Here is a 23,635-nt window from a genome sequence, read left to right as displayed (position 1 = left end):
TGAAGATAAGGAAATCTACAAGATTAGGCAGAAAAAGGCCAAGCAAGTTATAAGAACTTCTAAAGGGCAGGCAGAAGAAAAACTAGCTCAGTCTATGAAAAGGGGGGATAAGACATTCTTCAGATATATAAATGAAAAAAGGAAATTAAAACAAGGAATAACTAAATTAAAAACAAAGGACGGAAGGTATGTAGAAGAGAATAAAGGGCTAGCCGACTGCCTTAATGAATACTTCTGTTCAGTTTTTACAGAAGAAAAAGAAGGCGAAGGACCTCCACTTGAAAGGATGACTAATGAATCGTTTGATGCATGTGTCTTTACAGAGGAAGACGTTCTAAGATTGTTGTCTAAAGTGAAGACAAATAAGTCACAGGGTCCTGATGAGATACACCCAAAATTATTAAAAGAGCTTAGTGGTGAGCTGGCAAAACCATTAACAGATCTATTTAACCAATCATTAGTAACAGGAGTCGTCCCGGAAGATTGGAAATTGGCAAATGTCGTGCCCATTCACAAGAAAGGTAGTAGGGAGGAATCGAGCAACTATAGACCAGTGAGTCTGAAATCAATAGTAGACAAATTAATGGAAACCCTATTAAAGGATAGGATTGTGGAACATCTTAAATCCCATGGATTGCAAGATGAAAAACAACATGGGTTTACTTAAGGGAGATCATGTCAAACAAAACTTAAAGATTTTTTTGACTGGGTGACTAAAATAATAGACGGTGGAGGTGCAGTAGACATTGCATATCTAGATTTTAGTAAGGCTTTTGACACTGTCCCACATAGAAGACTTATCAATAAACTGCAGTCATTGAGCATGGACTCCCATATTGTTGAGTGGATTAGGCAGTGGCTGAGTGACAGACAACAGAGGGTTGTAGTCAATGGAGAACATTCAGAACAAGGTCATGTTACCAGTGGGGTACCTCAGGGATCTGTACTGGGACCAATTTTGTTTAATATCTTCATAAGTGATATTGCAAAAGGCCTTGATGGTAAGGTTTGTCTTTTTGCTGATGACACAAAGATATGTAACAGGGTTGATGTTCCTGGAGGGAAACACCAAATGGAAAAGGATTTAGGAAAACTAGAAGAATGGTCAGAACTCTGGCAACTGAAATCTAATGTGGATAAGTGCAAGATAATGCACCTGGGGCGTAAAAACCCAAGGGCAGAATATAGAATATTTGACACAGTCCTGACCTCAGTATCTGAGGAAAGGGATTTAGGAGTAATTATTTCAGAAGACTTAAAGGTGGGAAGACAATGTAATAGAGCAGCACGAAATGCCAGCAGAATGCTTCTATGTATAGGGAGAGGTATAAGCAGTAGAAAGAGAGAAGTGCTTATGCCGCTGTACAGAACACTGGTGAGACCTCACTTGGAGTATTGTGCGCAGTACTGGAGGCCATATCTCCAGAAGGATATAGATACTCTAGAGAGAGTTCAGAGAAGAGCTACTAAACTAGTACATGGATTGCAGGAAAAAACTTGCCAGGAAAGGTTAAAGGACCTTAACATGTATAGCTTGGAAGAAAGAAGAGACAGAGGGGATATGATAGAAACTTTTAAATACATAAAGGGAATCAACTGGGTAAAGGAGGAGAGCATATTTAAAAGAAGAAAAACTACCACAAGAGGACACAGTTTTAAATTAGAGGGGCAAAGGTTTAAAAGTAATATGAGGAAGTATTACTTTACTGAGAGAGTAGTGGATGCATGGAATAACCTTCCTGCAGAAGTGGTAGCTGCAAATACAGTGAAGGAGTTTAAGCATGCATGGGATAGGCATAAGGCTACCCTTCATATAAGATAGGGCCAGGGACTATTCATAGGATTAAGATATATTGGGCAGACTAGATGGGCCAAATGGTTCTTATCTGCCAACACATTCTATGTTTCTATGAATAGGATGTCAGAATACAGAAACTACATTCAAAGGGCCATAAAGAAAAATCGCTGAAGAAAGCCTGCACACGGACCTTGAATTTCTTGCCACTCAGAGGACACAGCCATTTCTCTTTGCCCAGCTCCTGGGTGTTCGCAGTCACAAACTTCTCCACTTCTTGTTCCGGATCCTTCTTCCCAATCTTCAGTGCCTCCTCCTCAGACAGGCTCTCCCGGACAGCAAAGAGAGGGGCAAGCTTCTCCTCAAAGGTCTTCTGCCAGTCACCAACTGCAAGCATAAGTCAATTTTATGAGATCCACTGACATGAACCCAGAGCACCCCGATTCACCTAGTGACCCCAGAGCACCCCGATTCACCTAGTGACCCCAGAGCATCCATGCGTCATCTAGTGACCCCAGAGCATCCATGCTTCACCTAGTGACCCCAGAGCATCCATGCTTCACCTAGTGACCCCAGAGCATCCATGCTTCACCTAGTGACCCCAGAGCATCCATGCTTCACCTAGTGACCCCAGAGCATCCATGCTTCACCTAGTGACCCCAGAGCATCCATGCTTCACCTAGTGACCCCAGAGCATCCATGCTTCACCTAGTGACCCCAGAGCATCCATGCGTCACCTAGTGACCCCAGAGCATCCATGCGTCACCTAGTGACCCCAGAGCATCCATGCGTCACCTAGTGACCCCAGAGCATCCATGCTTCACCTAGTGACCCCAGAGCATCCATGCTTCACCTAGTGACCCCAGAGCATCCATGCTTCACCTAGTGACCCCAGAGCATCCATGCTTCACCTAGTGACCCCAGAGCATCCATGCTTCACCTAGTGACCCCAGAGCATCCATGCTTCAGCTAGTGACCCCAGAGCACCCATGCTTCATCTAGTGACCCCAGAGCATCCAGAGAATCCTGATTCCTCTAGTGACCCCAGTGCACACAGAGTATCCCAATTTATCTAGTGACCCAAGTATCCTATGTCATCTAGTGACTTCAAGCGCACCAATGTAAATCTAGTGCACCTGAATTCATCTACTGACATCTGTTGCCCCCCTGTGTGTCCATGGAGCCTTCAAAGATGCTTCTGCATCATCTGAGCTTCCCTCAGTGGATATGGAGCTTTGTCTGTGACAGAACGAAGGTGTTAAATGAAATAAAGACAAAATATAGCTGCAGAAAAGGTTCCAGCTGTGAATTTTAGGCTGACTGGTTATTGGTGGCAAAACTGCTGGCTTTACAAAAGAGGATGCAGCAGAAATTCTCTCGGCCGCTTACCTTCTCTGTGGGAAACGCGATTTGGGGGGATGGGCCCTCGGACATGCATGATTCCGCAACGAGTTGGCATTTCATCTTCACTAGGATAGTCGCAATTAATATAATAATCTACGGAATGTACAATACGCAGGTAGAGGAGCAGCTTGTCAAGGACCTGTGTAGACAAAAGCATTCAGATTAACAATGCAGCGACATGGTTCTATTCGATCAGTACAGCGAGACTTTCATGGTCTTTACCTTGATCAGCTTATCATCCCTCTCCACTGTGATCTCGGTCGGGTTGCCTTCCTTCGGAGGTTCGGCTCCACCTGTCCTTCCTGCTCCCCAAAGCAAGTCCTCCTCTTCTGCGCTGACCTCATCTATGAGGTAATCTGTGATGTTCTTCAGAATAGGGTTCTGGGCTGCCACCTCCTACAAACACAAGGTAATAATTGGTTGGAAACACGAGGCGATGCATCCAAACACAACGCTGAACTTGTTGGTGCAGACCGGGGACTCACCTGGCCATCCTGTGTCTCCATCCAGAGCTGTCCCCTCTCGTCCAGGGCATGGATGAGTTTGGCTGCCAGCTTGATGTCGTTGCGCAGGATCGGTCGGTGCTGTGTTATCCCGTTCACGTGGCGAATTCGCCAAGACAGCTCTCTGTTCACTACCGGGCTGAGCTCACAATCACGCAGCTGAAAAATAAAAGCAGAGTGAGAATGAGGGGAGTGACATACGAAGCATGCAAAGACAGTGACAGCAGTGACCTCTGGGGTATCGGAAGCATACAGGAGATGTTCGATACTAAGGACAAACATAGTGAAAACAGCAACAGAAATTGAAGGGTTTCTGCAGATAAATCCATCTCTACATAGCCTCTAATAGACTATAATATTAATGTATACTTTTAAAAAAATGTATATATATATATATATATACATACATACATATACACACACATACATACACACATTGCATACACTAATATAATTGCCATATATATATATATCTCAATCATAATTATATATGTGTGTGTGTGTATGTATATATATATATATATGGCAATTAGATTAATGTATGTATTGTGTGTATGTGTATATGGGTACCTGTCAAAGCTCGGTACCCCCCCCCCCCCAATTATTACATGCTAAATGTGGCATGTCAGGGGGTCAGGAGTACTTAAAGCAGAAATTCCACTTCAAGGTGGAACTCCGCTTTAGATCACATAAAATAAAATCCAAATGTCTAAAATGAATGACCAGTCAGGAATGACAAGGATTGGACTCATACATACCCGAATATTCTGCAGATTCCAGCAGATCTCTTTAATGTTGACCCCTCGATCAAACGTCACGTAACCCTTGCGGAGAAACCTGCAAAACGACCACAAATTGAGCCAATATAAATACAAGTTGCTTTCAGGTGTTTGAGCTGCTTTAGTATGAGGAAGAGCGGCAGCTCAGACACAAAGGCCGTGTATATTGCATGCATATATATCGGGACTGTGGACCTCGCGCTTATGGGATGTGTGGTATTATCCAATTAAGTGTTTATAAATTAGCTGCCTGCTGCAATAAAAGTGCTAGTGCTTTGAATGAGTGAGGGTCAGTGATTGCAGCGCTGCTATTTTAAATATATAAATAAGTGTTCATAAAACAATTTTAGAAAGTGGTGATTAAACCATTCATGTAAACCATCAATAAAGTGCTATTCGGTGCAATTATTGTGCAAAATACCAAAAATATTAAAAATAGAAATTAAAATATAAAGTGCAGATATTACAATGTAAAACTCCAAAAATGCAAACTGAGTGTAAACAGTCCATAAAACAGTTCTTTGCGGTAACAGAAGTAGGATGCTTGATCTTGCAACTTCGGGGTCTCCCCCTTAGGGTATCTACTTACCACTATGTGGTGTTTTTAAAGCAGATTATAGTGGAGTGAGCTGTTGTTTCTTGCAAAGCTGTTTGGACTATGTTGGAAGCGATCCTTCTTCTTTAAGCGGTATTCTCAGGTGTCCTCATGAAATAAAGAATTGCTGGACATAGTGAGGACCGTTTAAACTGTGAATTTTATTAGGTTAAAATACAGTAGAATACTCACAAACATATAACATGATAAAGCCTGTAAGTGCCTATGTTAGGTGCGGTGGTGTATCGCTCCTCAGCGTTCTCCTTTCCGACCTGAAGTCACGTGGCTGCCTCTCGGCCAATGGCTATACGCGTTTCGCTGTGAACACAGCGTCATCTGTAGCTGGCTAATTCGAGGTGCCATCTGTATTATATAGCCGCGCTGAGCTATCCTTCCGGTGTATTGAATATTGGATACTACTTGTTACATTTAATGATGTCTAGATTTGCTGGTATTATGACTCCGATGCAATGTATCTTATGTTGGTCTATTCAGATTGTGTATTGTATTTTTGCTGGAATGCCTTTCTGAATTACTAAATACAACCTCTCTTACGATAACGATACCAGGTGTGTGCTAAATAAATAAATGAATAATTCTAATTGTTGAGTCGGCCCCTAGTGGACTTCCTGGGTAACTGCTACCACAGATTGTGTTGTAGCCATACACACGCCAATTTGTGTCCAATTGTTAACCAATAAAGTGCTGCAATCTTTTTGTAAATAAATAAATAACAAGTTAGAACAACTAGGTAGTTAGATATAAGTTAATATCAATTTAAAAAATAAAATAAAATAAAATAAATTATCTGGATATAGGAAAAAAATTAAAAGTCATTTATAAAACAATTAATATCTATTTCTACGTTTAAACCCTTCGGTGTCATACTTCCTAATTTGTGTATCCACCATGTTTCGTTCTGTGAGATAGCTCTTGTCATATGTGTGCCCCTCCAATGTTTGACAATAGTATCTATTCCACAGAATTTCAACTTGCTCGGATCTTTGTTGTGGCAGATGCGGAAATGGTTGGACAAACTGTGCTTTTGGAATCCATTTTTTATATTTTTGATGTGTTCTCTTAATCTGATGCGAAGTTCTCTTGTTGTGCGTCCCACGTACTGGAGACCGCATTCACATTCTAATAAGTACGTAACATGTGTGGTTCTACAAGTAATAAATTTATCAATTTTAAATTGTTGCCCAGTGACTGTGGATTGGAATTGTGTTTCCTTTCTTCGCTTATTGTTTGTCCTGCATGTGCGACATATAACGCAGTCGCCACATCTATAAAAACCTTTTTGGTCTAAAAATGTATTTGGTTTTTTAGGAGGGTGGCTTCTGCCACAACAAAGATCCGAGCAAGTTGAAATTCTGTGGAATAGATACTATTGTCAAACATTGGAGGGGCACACACATGACGAGAGCTATCTCACAGAACGAAACATGGTGGATACACAAATTAGGAAGTATGACACCGAAGGGTTTAAACGTAGAAATAGATATTAATTGTTTTATAAATGACTTTTAATTTTTTTCCTATATCCAGATAATTTATTTTATTTTTTAAATTGATATTAACTTATATCTAACTACCTAGTTGTTCTAACTTGTTATTTATTTATTTACAAAAAGATTGCAGCACTTTATTGGTTAACAATTGGACACAAATTGGCGTGTGTATGGCTACAACACAATCTGTGGTAGCAGTTACCCAGGAAGTCCACTAGGGGCCGACTCAACAATTAGAATTATTCATTTATTTATTTAGCACACACCTGGTATCGTTATCGTAAGAGAGGTTGTATTTAGTAATTCAGAAAGGCATTCCAGCAAAAATACAATACACAATCTGAATAGACCAACATAAGATACATTGCATCGGAGTCATAATACCAGCAAATCTAGACATCATTAAATGTAACAAGTAGTATCCAATATTCAATACACCGGAAGGATAGCTCAGCGCGGCTATATAATACAGATGGCACCTCGAATTAGCCAGCTACAGATGACGCTGTGTTCACAGCGAAACGCGTATAGCCATTGGCCGAGAGGCAGCCACGTGACTTCAGGTCGGAAAGGAGAACGCTGAGGAGCGATACACCACCGCACCTAACATAGGCACTTACAGGCTTTATCATGTTGTATGTTTGTGAGTATTCTACTGTATTTTAACCTAATAAAATTCACAGTTTAAACGGTCCTCACTATGTCCAGCAATTCTTTATTTCATGAGGACACCTGAGAATACCGCTTAAAGAAGAAGGATCGCTTCCAACATAGTCCAAACAGCTTTGCAAGAAACAACAGCTCACTCCACTATAATCTGCTTTAAAAACACCACATAGTGGTAAGTAGATACCCTAAGGGGGAGACCCCGAAGTTGCAAGATCAAGCATCCTACTTCTGTTACCGCAAAGAACTGTTTTATGGACTGTTTACACTCAGTTTGCATTTTTGGAGTTTTACATTGTAATATCTGCACTTTATATTTTAATTTCTATTTTTAATATTTTTGGTATTTTGCACAATAATTGCACCGAATAGCACTTTATTGATGGTTTACATGAATGGTTTAATCACCACTTTCTAAAATTGTTTTATGAACACTTATTTATATATTTAAAATAGCAGCGCTGCATGCATATATAGCCTAGGCTGCTTATGTGCCAAGTGTGAAGGAACTATCCCAGCTTTGGTGATTCTGTCAGTATACAGCTTATTCCAGTCTGGACAGAGAGATATCAGATATTATAGCGGACCAGCCAAGACTAGCCGACAATAGCTCAGATGAGAACTGGAACACTTCATTGAAAACTCACACAGAATTTATAGTACACCAGGTCAGAGGAGCCTGATCACATTATCGTACGCAAAGGAAATTTTACACAGGAATATAAACATAAGAAAACAGCCAACATAAAATATGCTAATTAACCTCTAGCAACTAATAGCTGACCGTGAAAATGAACATGAGCTAATCAACTGGTCACTTAAACCAGCCTAGAGATAGTCAACAGAATACTAGCAGACAAATAGGTGACCCAAATAACCACTTCCAGACTGCCCACCGCATTATATATATATATATATATATATATATATATATATATATATATATATACATACATATACATATATATATATACACACTGCAGGAGGACAGCCCGGCTGCGCAAAATCAGGTATAGGTATGTGATTTTGTGCAGGTGTTCTCAGGGGCACGCGCCGACACAGCGGGATCAAATCAGCAGGTCCGGCGGTCACGATTGCTGCCAGTCACACACGATCGTGCGGGGGAATGACAGAACGGCTGTCTGCCTATGTATACAAGGCAGAGATGGCTGTTCTGTCAGAGACAGAGAGAGATCTTGTGTTTTAGCACAGATCTCTCGTCCTCTAGCACACAACCCCCAGGTCATTTCCTGTGGCCCTCACACCTCTCCTGCAGCTGCAGCACTCCCCCTCGTCTCAGTAGTCGGCAGCAGAGAGGACAGAACTTCTTTGCCAGATCCTGCGCTTCTCTGTGCTGCTGAAGAAAGGCTAGTTTTTGCCAATCCCCACCTTCTCAGCAGTCTGCAGCAAAGAGGAGGGCAGAACTCCTCCTACAGATCCTGCACCTCTATGGGCGCCCCCTTGTCTCTGCCACACCTTGTCTCAGTAGTCGGCAGCAGAGAGGACAGAACTCCTTTGCCAGATCTTGTGCTTCTCTGTGCTGCTGCAGAAAGGCTCGTCTTTGCCCAGCCCCACCTTCTCAGCAGTCTGCAGCAGAGGAGGGCAGAACTCCTCCTACAGATCCTGCACCTCTATGGGCGCCCCTTGTCTCTGCCCCACCTTGTCTCAGTAGTCGGCAGCAGAGACGACAGAACTCCTTTGCCAGATCCTGTGCTGCTGCAGAAAGGCTCATCTTTGCCCAGCCCTACCTTCTCAGCAGTCTGCAGCAGAGAGGGCAGAACTCCTCCTACAGATCCTGCACCTCTATGGGCAGCCACAACACCACCTTGTCTTTGCCTCCCCTGGTCTCAGCATTCAGCAGACTCTAGTCCTCCTTTAGTCCTTGCACTTTCTTCCCAGATCCACCTGCATCTTCTTCCTGGCAGTAGCACAAGGTAAGGGGGTGCATTGTGATGTAAGGAAGGGTGGGTGACTCTTGACATCTCATGTAAGGCGGTGTGGGGTGCTCTGGACATCTATTCTTACAGATAGAACCGGCCCTTTGAGGGCGACCATAATGCTGATGCAGCAGCCTGCGATGAAATTGAGTTGGACACCCCTGCTCTAGTACATCAATCCCCCACACACAGTTAGAAAGCATTCCCTAGGAGCACACCTAACCCCTTGATCACCCCTCGTGTTAGCCCCTTCCCTGCCAGTGTCATACAGCAACAGTGCATTTCTAAGCACTGATCGCTGTATTGGTGTCACTGGTCCCCAAAGAAAATTGCTGATGGCTGCAATTACTAGTAAAAACAAAAAAAAACAAAAAAAAAAGTTCATAAATCTATCCCCTAGTTTGTAGACACGATAACTTTTGCGCAAACCAATCAAAACTTTTTGAAAAAAAAAAAAAAGTTTAAAATTTTTTTTTATTGGGAATTTTTTTTTTTAGCAGAAAGTAGAATTTTTTTTTTTTTTTTTTAAATTGTCAGTCTTTTTTGTTTATAGCGCAAAAAATAAAAAACCACAGAGGTGATCAAATACCACAAAAAAAGCCCTATTTGTGGTGGTGGGGGGGGACAACAATTGTATTTGGGTACAGCGTCGCACGACTGCACAATTGTCAGTTAAAGCAACGCAGTGCCGAATCGCAAAAAATGACCTGGTCATTAAGAGCGTAAAACCTTCCAGAGCTGAAGTGGTTAACCATGGAATCCACATCTAAGTAATGCTTTGGATTATTCAGGAGTCACAGACTTCATGGCAATGGTCTACAATAGGCTATGAGGCAAAGCTCATACAATGTCCCAGTAGTCTGATTATATTAGCATCTGCTATGAGTCTCTCAGTGTAAAGCAGTCATTCCTGGTGAGGGGGCAGCTATGCCCTAAACAGGGATCGGGGCCAAGATTTCCGGAGTCTGTATGATTTGGGGAGACCAACTTGATATAGTCAACAAGACCACTCCAAGGGTCCCCCCCCCCCCCCCCAGGCACCCACCTTCCAGTGTTCTCATAAAAGCCAGAGCCCATATTCAGTGGGTAAGAGGCTTGCCCCTAGTCCTCTCCAAAAAGCCTCTGTCCTGGGTAAGTGTCACTGTAAGCAATGTTATCTACCCCCAATCAGACCTTCCCCCCTCTCTTCTTACCTCCTCTCAGGCTGAGGGTCAGACAGGGCCACCCGCAGGAATCCGGGGTATCTCTTGCACAGCTGAAAAGAGAACAGTGAGAGAAGAGGAGATCAGCTGAAGGAATACAAGGCATGAATAAAATGCTGACTGAGGCTGGCTTCATACCAGTGGAGGCGATTACCAGTGCGGGAGCATACCCGTTCTTGCAACAACCCCGCACAGTAGAAGCGTGAGTGGTGTGGGGGTGTCATTAACCACTTGCTGACCGCCCCACACAGATTTACTGCGGCAGGGCGACTCGGCTGTGCATAATCACTTAGATCTACGCGATTATGTGCACGCGGTTTCAACGGCGCACACGTGCCACCGGAGCCCCGCTCCTACTGCGATTAGACAAAGGCACAGTGAGATGGGGTGTCTCAGCTAAGCTAAGCTGGATCACCGATCTCTGTGTGCCTTTCACAGATACCCCCAGCGCACACTTGTGGAATGGAGACTAAAACGTCACCTATAGAGCTTTTTATGTACCGTAGTTAGTCTCCATTCCACAAGCGTTCGCAATTTTAAAGTGTGACGTTAGGTATCCATCTACTCTCTGTGACGTCTTTCGTATTTTATATTTAAATTGATTTATTTAAAGTATGAAAAACGTCACAGAGTAGATGGATAGCCAACGTCACAGAGAGTAGATGGATAGCCAACGTCACAGAGAGTAGATGGATAGCCAACGTCACAGAGAGTAGATGGATAGCCAACGTCACAGAGAGTAGATGGATAGCCAACGTCACAGAGAGTAGATGGATAGCCAACGTCACAGAGAGTAGATGGATAGCCAACGTCACAGAGAGTAGATGGATAGCCAACGTCACAGAGAGTAGATGGATAGCCAACGTCACAGAGTAGATGGATAGCCAACGTCACAGAGTAGATGGATAGCCAACGTCACAGAGAGTAGATGGATAGCCAACGTCACAGAGAGTAGATGGATAGCCAACGTCACAGAGAGTAGATGGATAGCCAACGTCACAGAGTAGATGGATAGCCAACGTCACAGAGTAGATGGATAGCCAACGTCACAGAGAGTAGATGGATAGCCAACGTCACAGAGAGTAGATGGATAGCCAACGTCACAGAGAGTAGATGGATAGCCAACGTCACAGAGAGTAGATGGATAGCCAACGTCACAGAGTAGATGGATAGCCAACGTCACAGAGTAGATGGATAGCCAACGTCACAGAGTAGATGGATAGCCAACGTCACAGAGAGTAGATGGATAGCCAACGTCACAGAGAGTAGATGGATAGCCAACGTCACAGAGAGTAGATGGATAGCCAACGTCACAGAGAGTAGATGGATAGCCAACGTCACAGAGAGTAGATGGATAGCCAACGTCACAGAGTAGATGGATAGCCAACGTCACAGAGTAGATGGATAGCCAACGTCACAGAGTAGATGGATAGCCAACGTCACAGAGAGTACATGGATACCCGTCACTGAGAGTAGATGGATTCCCAACGTCACAGAGAGTAGATGGATTCCCAACGTCACAGAGAGTAGATAGATACCCAGCGTCACAGAGTAGATGGATACCCAACGTCACAGAGTAGATAGATACCCAACGTCACAGAGTAGATAGATACCCAACGTCACAGAGAGTAGATGGATACCCAACGTCACAGAGAGTAGATGGATACCCAACGTCACAGAGAGTAGATGGATACCCAACGTCACAGAGAGTAGATGGATACCCAACGTCACAGAGAGTAGATGGATACCCAACGTCACAGAGAGTAGATAGATACCCAACGTCACAGAGAGTAGATAGATACCCAGCGTCACAGAGTAGATAGATACCCAACGTCACAGAGTAGATAGATACCCAACGTCACAGAGTAGATAGATACCCAACGTCACAGAGAGTAGATGGATACCCAACGTCACAGAGTAGATGGATAGCCAACGTCACAGAGTAGATGGATAGCCAACGTCACAGAGTAGATGGATAGCCAACGTCACAGAGTAGATGGATAGCCAACGTCACAGAGTAGATGGATAGCCAACGTCACAGAGTAGATGGATAGCCAACGTCACAGAGTAGATGGATAGCCAACATCACAGAGTAGATGGATAGCCAACGTCACAGAGAGTACATGGATTCCCAACGTCACAGAGAGTAGATAGTTCCCAACGTCAGAGAGTAGATGGATACCCGTCACTGAGAGTAGATGGATTCCCAACGTCACAGAGAGTAGATAGATACCCAGCGTCACAGAGTAGATGGATACCCAACGTCACAGAGTAGATAGATACCCAACGTCACAGAGTAGATAGATACCCAACGTCACAGAGAGTAGATGGATACCCAACGTCACAGAGAGTAGATGGATACCCAACGTCACAGAGAGTAGATGGATACCCAACGTCACAGAGAGTAGATAGATACCCAACGTCACAGAGAGTAGATGGATACCCAACGTCACAGAGAGTAGATAGTTCCCAACGTCAGAGAGTAGATGGATACCCGTCACTGAGAGTAGATGGATTCCCAACGTCACAGAGAGTAGATAGATACCCAGCGTCACAGAGTAGATGGATACCCAGCGTCACAGAGTAGATGGATACCCAACGTCACAGAGTAGATAGATACCCAACGTCACAGAGTAGATAGATACCCAACGTCACAGAGAGTAGATAGATACCCAACGTCACAGAGAGTAGATGGATACCCAACGTCACAGAGAGTAGATGGATACCCAACGTCACAGAGAGTAGATGGATACCCAACGTCACAGAGAGTAGATAGATACCCAACGTCACACTTTAAAATTGCGCACGCTCATGGAATGGAGACAAACTACAGCACATAAAAATCTCTATAGGTGACCTTTTAGTCTCCATTCCACAAGCGTGCGCAATTTTAAAGTGTAACGTTTGGTATCTATTTACTCTCTGTAACATCTTTCATGTTGCAGAAAAAAAAAATGTTGGGGTATAGATTGAATTTCTTTTTATGCATTAAAGTGTATTTTTTCCAAAGCAATTGTGTTTGCAAAACGGCTGTGCAAATACCGTGTGACATAAAATATTTGTGCACTGTATGAATTTTTGCACTTTATGAATATTTTTATTTTAGGATTACATATTTATTTATCCATTTATTCAGCACTAGCACTTTTGGATTTGGCGCCTCAAATTGCTAGTTTTTCATAAAATATTTCAACGATCGCCATTTTATTCTCTAGGGGTCTCTGCAAAAAAAATACTGATTTAGGCCCCTTTCACACAGTCCGCTCCCGTTGGCGGACTCTGTTTTTCTGAGCGGGGGATCGATCCCGTGTGTGGAGACAGAGCTGTCAGGTAACTGCTGTTCTCTATGGGGGAATCGGATGAGAACGGACCACCTGTCCGTTCTCATCTGATCCTATCCGCTGAACGGATAGAAAATAGGGTTTCCATCCGTCCAGATTTGATGGATGGGATGTCAGTGGACATGTCGCCCCTGACATCCGATGCCCCATAGAGATGCATGGGGCATCCATTCAGATCCGCCGTCTCCGCTGACATCCGATGCCCTATAGAGATGCATGGGGCATCCATTCAGATCCGCCATCTCCGCTGACATCCGATGGCCCATAGAGATGCATGGGGCATCCATTCAGATCCGCCATCTGAACGGTCCGCCTGTGTGAAAGGGGCCTTAAATTTGTAAATCAAAAGTGCCAGAAAAAGTCTGGTCTTAAGTGTTTATACTTTTCTGGATATGATCAGAGAATTGCAGGGAACCTCAAAAACTTTGGCCCTCCAGCTGTTGGGGAACTACACGTCCCATGAGGCATTGTAAAACTCTGACATTCACAGACATGATGGGAGTTGTAGTTCCTGAACAGCTGGAGGACAATAGTTTGAAGACCCTTGAGATAATGTAACTATGACAGATTCCCTCGGGATGGGGTTCTCACCGCAGTGATTTCGGCCTTGGAAATGTTGGGGGCCACGTTCCTCATGAAGAGGGAGCAGGTCTTGTGTAAGGGGCGGGGCTTCACGACATCCTCCTTGGGTTTTTCTTTTGGCTTCTCCTCTTCTTCCTTCTTAGGGGAATCCTCTGCCAAATCAAAACAAGAACAGCTCAGTTAGATATGAAATCCTCCCTCCCCCCGCCAGTCTTGTACCGGCTCCTCTCCTGGACTAAATGGTCACTCTGATTTCACTGCACCCTGCAAGCTTCTCACCATGTGCATTAGAAGCTGCAGAAAGTCAGAACCCGCCTCATTTCCTGGCTGGAGGACATCCAATCTCCTCTATCCGATTGTCCCTGGCCCCTCCTTCTTTCATTCAGCATTGCATGTGGCCATTACCATGAAAATGTAGCCTGGCAAGGAACACTCCAAGGATGGAAGGATGCAAAGACCCTGCCAAGAGCGAGCCTACTGCATGCTTCAGGACTGGGAGCTTAGGAGAAACACTTGCATGCAAATGAAACCCACCTAGAACCAGCCACTTCTCCAGACTGACCCATCCTAAAATTTGCATAACTCCTCCCAAGAGCCTGCCCACTGCTCCAATCAGGGCTCGGGACTCTTGAGGCCTAAGTGCCCCCCAAATTAGGGAAAACCTCCCCAATAAGGGACAGAGCAACAAAAATCTAAAGGGCTCATTAACACTTCCATTTGCTTCACCACGCAATAAAGCCGCTATCGCTTCAACATGCATTTATGTGTTTTTAAAGCTTTAATGAAGCGTTGCAGAACCCCCACTAAGCATATCCCCTGCTCAGCCCCACCCTCCTTCTGCAGATTCCCTGCTCAGCCCCGCCCTCCTTCTGCAGATTCCCTGCTCAGCCCCGCCCTCCTTCTGCAGATTCCCCTGCTCAGGCGTCACCCTCCTTCCGCAGATTCCCCTGCTCAGCCGTCACCCTCCTTCTGCAGATTCCCCTGCTCAGCCCCGCCCTCCTTCCGCAGATTCCCCTGCTCAGGCGTCGCCCTCCTTCCGCAGATTCCCCTGCTCAGGCGTCGCCCTCCTTCCGCAGATTCCCCTGCTCAGGCGTCGCCCTCCTTCCGCAGATTCCCCTGCTCAGGCGTCACCCTCCTTCCGCAGATTCCCCAGCTCAGGCGTCACCCTCCTTCCGCAGATTCCCCTGCTCAGCCGTCACCCTCCTCCTGCAGATTCCCCTGCTCAGGCGTCACCCTCCTTCCGCAGATTCCCCTGCTCAGCCGCGCCCTCCTTCTGCAGATTCCCCTGCTCAGCCCCGCCCTCCTTCTGCAGATCCCCCTGCTCACCCGTACCCACCTTCTGCAGATCCCCTGCTCACCCGTACCCTCCTTCTGCAGATCCCCTGCTCATCTGTACCCTCCTTCTGCAGATCCCCTGCTCACCCGTACCCTCCTTCTGCAGATCCCCTGCTCACCCGTACCCACCTTCTGCAGATCCCCTGCTCATCCGTACCCACCTTCTGCAGATCCCCTGCTCATCCGTACCCACCTTCTGCAGATCCCCTGCTCATCCGTACCCACCTTCTGCAGATCCCCTGCTCATCCGTACCCACCTTCTGCAGATCCCCTGCTCTTCCGTACCCACCCACCTTCTGCAGATCCCCAGCTCAGTAGTAAGCCCCAGCTCTGCTGATCCTCCTGTCTCCGATTCCTGCTCATCTCCCACTATATTGCTCCCACGGTGCTCACCACGTGAGACATCTGCTAGTTTCTCCTGCTCAGGTTCCCTTAGCTCTGCTGACCCTCTGCTGCTCAGTCCTCACTCTCCGGTCCCCGCTCACCTTTTGCTATAGCGTTCCCATGTTGCACACCATGTGTGCCATCTGCCATTTGCTCTGCTTCAGTCCAGGACCCGCTCACCTTCCTGCTGCTCCTCCCTGCACACCAAATACGACGCCTGCACCAGACACTCCCAGAGTATATACACATTAACCAGAAGTGACTGCTGAAGACGTCTTTCCAGTTTGCTTGTTGGTTTCCCAGTGCATCCTGGGATATCTTATACCAACAAAACCTCCAAAACAAAGTGAAGCCAACTCTGAATAAACGCCGCCCAAAAGCTGCAGGTGCTGTAAGCGAGCGTGGTCTTAGACTTCTAAGGGGGCTTTGGAGACGCTTTGAAGTACCAAGAAAGAGAGATGGGGGATATTTTTTTGAAACAAAGCAAAACGCAAAGTGTGTACAGGACTGTAACGGTAACCCATTTTATTTAGTGACAGGAGCTTTGATTGACATTCGGAGTGTCCAATGCCACATTTTGAAGCAAGCATAAACGAGCCCAAAGAGTAATAAAAAGTACAATGGTCTCACTCTTAGGCTAGGAGTACAACCACAATTGAACCTTGCCGTTATGGAGAGATTTAACTGCATGATCACAGTTACCGGATTCCTATTGATTTCAATGTTCTGCAAAAGAGTTCATGGCCAACAGGTAAATCTCTCAGTAGCAAAGATTTTTCATTGCCAGTGGGCATACCGGCTATTAGAAAATTTTGGTTGGGCTTAAAAACTGAGATTCACTATACAGAACCCAAGTTCTAGGTGGGACTCACCTCTCCCATTCTGCCCCTGACTCTCCTTCTCCCGACTAGCTCGACTCTCTTTTTCACGACTCTCTCTTTCCCGACTCTTCCGACTCTCTCTTTCCCGGCTTTCTCGTTCCCGGCTCTTCCGACTCTCTCTTTCCCGACTCTCTCGTTCCCGGCTCTTACGACTCTCTCTTTCCCGGCTCTCTCGTTCCCGGCTCTTCCGACTTTCTCTTTCCCGGCTCTCTCGTTCCCGGCTCTTACGACTCTCTCGTTCCCGGCTCTCTTTTTCACGACTCTTCCGACTCTCCCTTTCCCGGCTCTTTCGGCTCTCTCTTTCCCGGCTCTCTCTTTCGCGACTTTTCCGGCTCTCTCTTTCATTGCTCTCTCTTTCGCGACTTTTCCCGCTCTCTCTTTCATTGCTCTCTCTTTCGCGACTTTTCCGGCTCTCTCTTTCATTGCTCTCTCTTTCGCTACTTTTCCGGCTCTCTCTTTCCCCGCTCTCTCTTTCGAGACTCTCCCTGCTCTCTCTTTCCTGGCTCTCTCTTTCCTTGCTCTCTCGACTCTCTCTTTCTGGGCTCTCCCTCTCTTTCTCTGGTTTCGGGCTGCCTGGTTCAGAACCCGATCCAGACTCTGAATCGCTGCCGTCATCACTGTCTCCACTGTGCTTCCTTTTTCTCTTGCTCGACTGCAAAACAAAACAAAAAAAAATAAAACCACAAATCACCCACGAGTTCCTCCCAGAAAGCTTTCTACAGAGAAGTATAAAAAAAAAAAAAAAAAACAAAATGAGAATCTTTAAAATTCAATAATGGCGGCCCACGCAGAGAGCTCTCCCCTAGCCACAATGGTGGCCCACGCAGAGAGCTCTCCCCTCGCCACAATGGTGGCCCACGCAGAGAGCTCTCCCCTCGCCACAATGGTGGCCCACGCAGAGAGCTCTCCCCTCGCCACAATGGTGGCCCACGCAGAGAGCTCTCCCCTCGTCACAATCGTGGCCCACGCAGAGAGCTCTCCCCTCACCCCAATCGTGGCCCATACAGAGAGCTCTCCCCTCGCCCCAATCGTGGCCCATACAGAGAGCTCTCCCCTCACCCCAATCGTGGCCCATACAGAGAGCTCTCCCCTCGCCCCAATCGTGGCCCATACAGAGAGATCTCCCCTCGCCCCAATCGTGGCCCATACAGAGAGATCTCCCCTCGCCCCAATCGTGGCCCATACAGAGAGCTCTCACCACGCCCCAATCGTGGCCCATACAGAGAGCTCTCACCACGCCCCAATCGTGGCCCATACAGAGAGCTCTCACCACGCCCCAATCGTGGCCCATACAGAGAGCTCTCACCACGCCCCAATCGTGGCCCATACAGAGAGCTCTCACCACGCCCCAATCGTGGCCCATACAGAGAGCTCTCACCACGCCCCAATCGTGGCCCATACAGAGAGCTCTCACCACGCCCCAATCGTGGCCCATACAGAGAGCTCTCACCACGCCCCAATCGTGGCCCATACAGAGAGATCTCCCCACGCCCCAATCGTGGCCCATACAGAGAGCTCTCACCACGCCCCAATCGTGGCACATACAGAGAGATCTCCCCACGCCCCAATCGTGGCACATAGAGAGCTCTCCCCACGCCCCAATCATGGCCCATACAGAGCTCTCCCCACGCCCCAATCGTGGCCCATACAGAGCTCTCCCCTCGCCCCATACAGAGCTCTCCCCTCGTCCCATTCGTGGCCCATACAGAGAGCTCTCCCCTCGTCCCATTCGTGGCCCATACAGAGAGCTCTCCCCTTGCCCTGATCATGGCCCATAGAGAGAGCTCTCCCCTTCAACCCTTCTCCGGTCGTAACCTGAACATCTCTGTTCCCTGTCTGCAGGTATGCGAGGACACAGTGGCCAGCCCGAGATAAAAAGCTCCATTGTACCTTTCTGGTTTCCGGCTCCTCCTTCTCCACCTTCCTCTCTTCTGCCACTTCAGGTTTGGCTGGTTTTTCCTCCACTTCTCCCTCCTTCTCGGTGTCAGTCTAGGAGACAAATGACAGGTTCTCAAACTAGTCCACACTGAGCAAAGCAGTAAGTGGTTGCCAGCCAAGCTCCTTGAATGACACAAACAGCTCTCTGTATGTCCTTTCTGTGTAACGGGTGAGCAGTCCTAGGACCTGAAACTGTCAGAATACAAAATTTGCGAGATCCCCTCACATGCTGCATCATTCTGACAGCCGGAACAGCTAATAGGAGCAGAGCGGGAACATTTCCCACTGCATCATGGAAGCATTTTTTTGTTCAGGTCTGCTTGGACGGTTACGTCATTTATAATAGATGTTGGCCTGCTTAGCTTAGTATCGTCTGCAAATAACGAGATTGTGCTAGATATCCCATCCTCTAGGTCGTTTATGAACAGGATTGGTCCCAGGACAGATCCTTTGGGGACCCCACTTTATTTATCACCACCCTCTGGACTCTCCCCTGGAGCCAGTTCTCTATCTAGGTACTCGCCCTATGGTCCATACCTACCTTCCTTAGTTTGTACAGTAAGCGTTTGTAGGGAACAAAATGTGTCAAATGCCTTTGCAAAGTCCAGATACACCACATCCACAGGCTTTCCTTTATCTAGATTGCAGCTCACTTCATCAAAGGTTAATAGATTGGTCTGGCAAGAACGATTCTTCATGAATCGATGCCGATTACTACTAATACCGTTTTCATTACTAAAGTCTTGTATATAGTCCTTTAGCATCCCCTCAAATTCTGCAGACTGCTGATGTTAGGCTGACTGGTCTATAGTTGCCCCGGGATATATCTCGGCCCTTTAACCACTTTACCGCTGCTCACTAGAGCTCTACTGCGGCACGGTGGCTCTTGTAGGTCTGATGACGTAGACCTACGTCGGCAGACACTCCCCCCCCCTCTCGGCGGCGCGCGCGGAGGCTCGCTCCCGCTGAATTCAGTCTCTTCCCTGGTCGGGGAATCGAGTCTGGAGATCCGCCCGCTTGTGTAAACAAAGCGGGCGGATCTCCTAAGTGACAGGCAGGGTCAGATTGCAGGGTTAAGCATAGCTGAACCTGCGATCTGTCCTTGTGTCACTCAATCACCTCCCCCCACACACGTTAGTAAGCACCAGGCATACATTAACCCCTCCCTCTCCAATAAAATTAACCCCTTCCCTGCCAGTGTCATTTTAACAGTAACAGTGCACATGTATAGCACTGATTACTGTAGTAATGTCACTGGTACCCCCAAAAGTGTCAAAAATGTCAGTCAAGGGTCCGATCTGTCCGCCGCAATGTCACAGTCCCGCAAAAAAAAAATCGCAGATCGCCGCCATTACTCGTTAAAAAAAAAAAAAAAAAAAAAAAAAAAACACCAAAAATGATAGAAATCTTTCCCTTAGTAAACGCAATAACTTTTGCATAAACCAATCAAAATACGCTTATTGCGATTTTTTTTTTACCAAAAATATGTAGCAGAAAACAAATTGGCCTAAAATGATAAAAAAATTTACATTTTTTTTTTTTGGGGGGGGGGGGGATTTCATATAAAAAAATGTGAAAAATATTGTTATTTTTAAAAAATTTTCACTTATTTTTTTATTTATAGCGCAAAAAGTAAAAATTGCACAGGTGATCAAATACCACCAAAAGAAAGCTCTGTTTGTGGGGAAAAAAGGACGTAAATTTCGTTTGGGTACGGTGTTGCATGACCGCGCAATTGTCAGTTAAAGTCGCACAGTGCCGAATCGCAAAAAGTGGCCTGGACGTAAGACAGCAAAATCCTCCGGCGGTAAAGTGGTTAAATATTGGCACCACGTTGGCTTTTTTTCCAATCAACTGGCACCATACCCGTCTGTAGACTACCCATAAAGATGGTCTGGCTATTACCTGGCTGAGCTCTTTAAGAGCCCTGGGTTCAAGTGGTAACCAGGGTTATGTGCCCTTCTCATTATTAAATCTCATCACCTTAGCAGACGCCTCTTTCTCTTCGGCCGGTTTGGTAGCCCCATCGGAGGTTCGGCCCTCCTCCTTCTTGGCAGCCTCTTTCTTGGCAGCCTCCCTTTTGGCCTGCTCTTCCTCCTCATCCAATATTTTCAAGTCGATTTCCGTTCCTCCTTCCATCTTTATTACAGCTGTGACCGAGAGATGACAAAAGTGTATTTTAAAAAAAAAGTTTAAGGCGTATTCCAAACGCAAATATGGCCGGGATAGGTCAAAATAAACTGATGGTTCTACATGGGATGGATGATCTACATTACCCGCATCCAGCACTTTGATGATAGAGGGCGCCTTCTCCACATCCAGCAGGATCTCAGTCAGCCACCCATTGTCCACCAGATAGAGGAAAGCATTGAGCCTATTGCGCAGAGCGGCCAGGGACTCCTGCTTGTGACGGCCCACTTCGTCAGGGTGATACTTGGAGCGGAACCTGCGGACAGATGGTGCGTGCAGAGAGAGAGAAATGGAGGGGGAGATAGGAGGTGACGGGAGAAAAAATAAAAAAGGCTATGAGAGCGGCTGAATGTGTGACAACATACAACAGATCAACTCTGCAATCCCACTTTCACCAACATAGCGCTCCACATCCTCCTCTACATAGCGGGAACTCCATCCTGCCATTTTCTTAAAGGATAAGTGCACTTTAAGACAGTGGGGTAGATTTACTAAAACTGGAGTGCGCAGAATCTGGTGCAGCTCTACTTAGAAACCAATCAGCTTCTAGGTTTTGTCAAAGCTTAATTGAACAAGCTAACATGCACCAGATTTTGCCCTCTCCAGTTTTAGTTAATCAACCCCAGAGTGTTATCCTTTTTGCCACCTTCCCTGACCTAACCCACCGTTATCTTCCACAGATAAATACTTAACCTCCATTGGGCTGCCATGGTTCTGCCGTTTGTTGCAAGCCTTCACTGTCCTGGCTATGCCTGTGCATTAGAACCTCCATAGACTTCTATGGGGCCGTGTCCCAAGTTTGGAGCCAATCGCAGACAGTAAAGACTTGCAGCGCTGGATGTAAACAAAAAGGGAAACCATGGCGGTCAGGTGGAGGCTAAGTACTTATTTATCGGCGTATAACACACACCAGCGTATAACACGCACCTCAATTTTAGGAGGGAAATTTTAGGGAAAAAAAAAAAAGCTTAAATTTGAAATCAAATTTTGAAAATAATCAAATGTAGCCTCAGCAGTGCCCATCAATGCAGCCTCAGCAGTGCCCATCAATGCAGCCTCAGCAGTGCCCATCAATGCAGCCTCAGCAGTGCCCATCAATGCAGCCTCAGCAGTGCCCATCAATGCAGCCTCAGCAGTGCCCATCAATGCAGCCTCAGCAGTGCCCATCAATGCAGCCTCATCAGCGTAGTGTCCAGCAATGCCGCCTCGACAGCGCCGTGTCCTGTATTGCTGCCTCACCAGCGCTATTGCAGAGCGGAGTCGGGCCGAGGAGAAGAGAGGACAAGCGGTCACTGTCATCTGAAGTCCCGGCGCCTATGACAGACGTCAAACGTCCCGGCATTGGGCCACTGTGCTGTCTATCGTAGGAGGCGGGACTTCCTATGACAGCAACCGCTCCTCCTTCCTTCTGCTCGGCCCGCCGCTGCCTCTCAGTGCTGCCTGGCCTTTTCTTTTATATACATCGCCAAATTTAGGAGGAATAAGTGCGTGTTATACACCGATAAATACGGTATATTTCTATGAAGGGGGAGGGTGGGTTAGATCCGGTCATGAGAGAGGGTGCAGAAAGGATAAGTGCACTGTCTCATTGATGTAAAATAAGGCTGCCCGAGTCCAGGCCCGCCTCAGTCGCCCCTCTTAGTCTTGCACAGTTGTACCGGCTCCTTTACTGCAGTGGTCCTCAACTCCGGTCCTCAGGGCCCAGTAACAGGCCAGATTTTAAGTATTACCTTGGGGAGATGCAGACTAGAATACTGCAATCACTGAGCAGCAAATGATAGCACCTGGGATGTGCTTCAGTTATCTTGCAAACCTGGCCTGTTAGTGGGCCCTGTAGGCCAGGGTTGAGGACCACTGCTCTACTGGACTAAATCTGCTTCCTCTGATTTCACTGCACACTGAGCTTCTCAATGTGCCTTAGAAGCTGCAGCAAGATAGATAAAGCCTGCCTTATATCCAGTCATTTCATTCCTAGTCTGAATGTCCTGGGCCCATCCAGTTCATTCAATGGAGTCTGTCATGGGAAGGGCTCAGAATCACAAGGGTGGTCTGTCTGTATGCAAATGCAGCCTACCAAGTAATGCCCACTCCTCCAGAACGACGCCCAACAATCCTGATATTTGCATAACTCCTCTCAAGAGCCATCCTACTGCTTCCATCAGGGCTGAGGACTCTTAGAGAGGAGTGCTGAGGCAGGGTGCTGTGATGTCTTCTGCTTGTCAAGCTCCAATCTGTCAATCAGGTTTTGAGTGGACCTGGAAGCTCGCACCGATGTGGGAGGGACCCTCCCCTCCCCTGCTGTGTTCTCTGCCTCTGCTGGCTTCTGCCAGAAGCAAAAAGCAGAGAATGCATGCCAGTCACAGAAAGGTATGTAGCTGTACAGATTAGGCAGAAGCGATGGGTTGTTCATGTCAGATCACTTAGCTATTCAGTAGCTAATACATTGAGAGTGAAAAAAAAAAAAAAAAGTTTTAAAAGTTGCCATCACTGTCACTGTGTGACATTTCAATAAAGTTTTTTTAAAAAGTGAATAGTGTGATGCGCCACAGTTGGCAATGCTGTCATCCCACTGCATTACCAGCCTCTGCGTTC

General features: G+C 46.4%; 1 protein-coding gene across 1 annotated transcript in view; it reads right to left on the bottom strand.

Moving 5' to 3' along the window:
- SRRT (serrate, RNA effector molecule) overlaps window positions 1-23,635 on the bottom strand; it is a gene marked incomplete at its 5' end in the record, with an annotated part of 54,606 nt that overhangs the window by 2,988 nt on the left and 27,983 nt on the right. The window contains 11 exons of the mRNA XM_082254669.1: window positions 1,989-2,182; window positions 3,185-3,338; window positions 3,422-3,595; window positions 3,685-3,861; window positions 4,461-4,539; window positions 10,384-10,445; window positions 14,325-14,467; window positions 16,907-17,567; window positions 18,806-18,904; window positions 20,837-21,003; window positions 21,130-21,299. Coding sequence (XP_082110795.1) covers window positions 1,989-2,182; window positions 3,185-3,338; window positions 3,422-3,595; window positions 3,685-3,861; window positions 4,461-4,539; window positions 10,384-10,445; window positions 14,325-14,467; window positions 16,907-17,567; window positions 18,806-18,904; window positions 20,837-21,003; window positions 21,130-21,299 — 2,080 coding nt within the window. The remainder of the gene's footprint in view (window positions 1-1,988; window positions 2,183-3,184; window positions 3,339-3,421; window positions 3,596-3,684; window positions 3,862-4,460; window positions 4,540-10,383; window positions 10,446-14,324; window positions 14,468-16,906; window positions 17,568-18,805; window positions 18,905-20,836; window positions 21,004-21,129; window positions 21,300-23,635) is intronic.

Source organism: Pelophylax lessonae (assembly GCF_965119305.1).
Source record: "Pelophylax lessonae genome assembly, chromosome: 4".
Classification (NCBI taxonomy): Eukaryota; Metazoa; Chordata; class Amphibia; order Anura; family Ranidae; genus Pelophylax; species Pelophylax lessonae.
The sequence above is the reverse complement of the archived record's forward strand: the minus strand, read 5'-3'. Positions and strand labels throughout refer to the sequence as shown.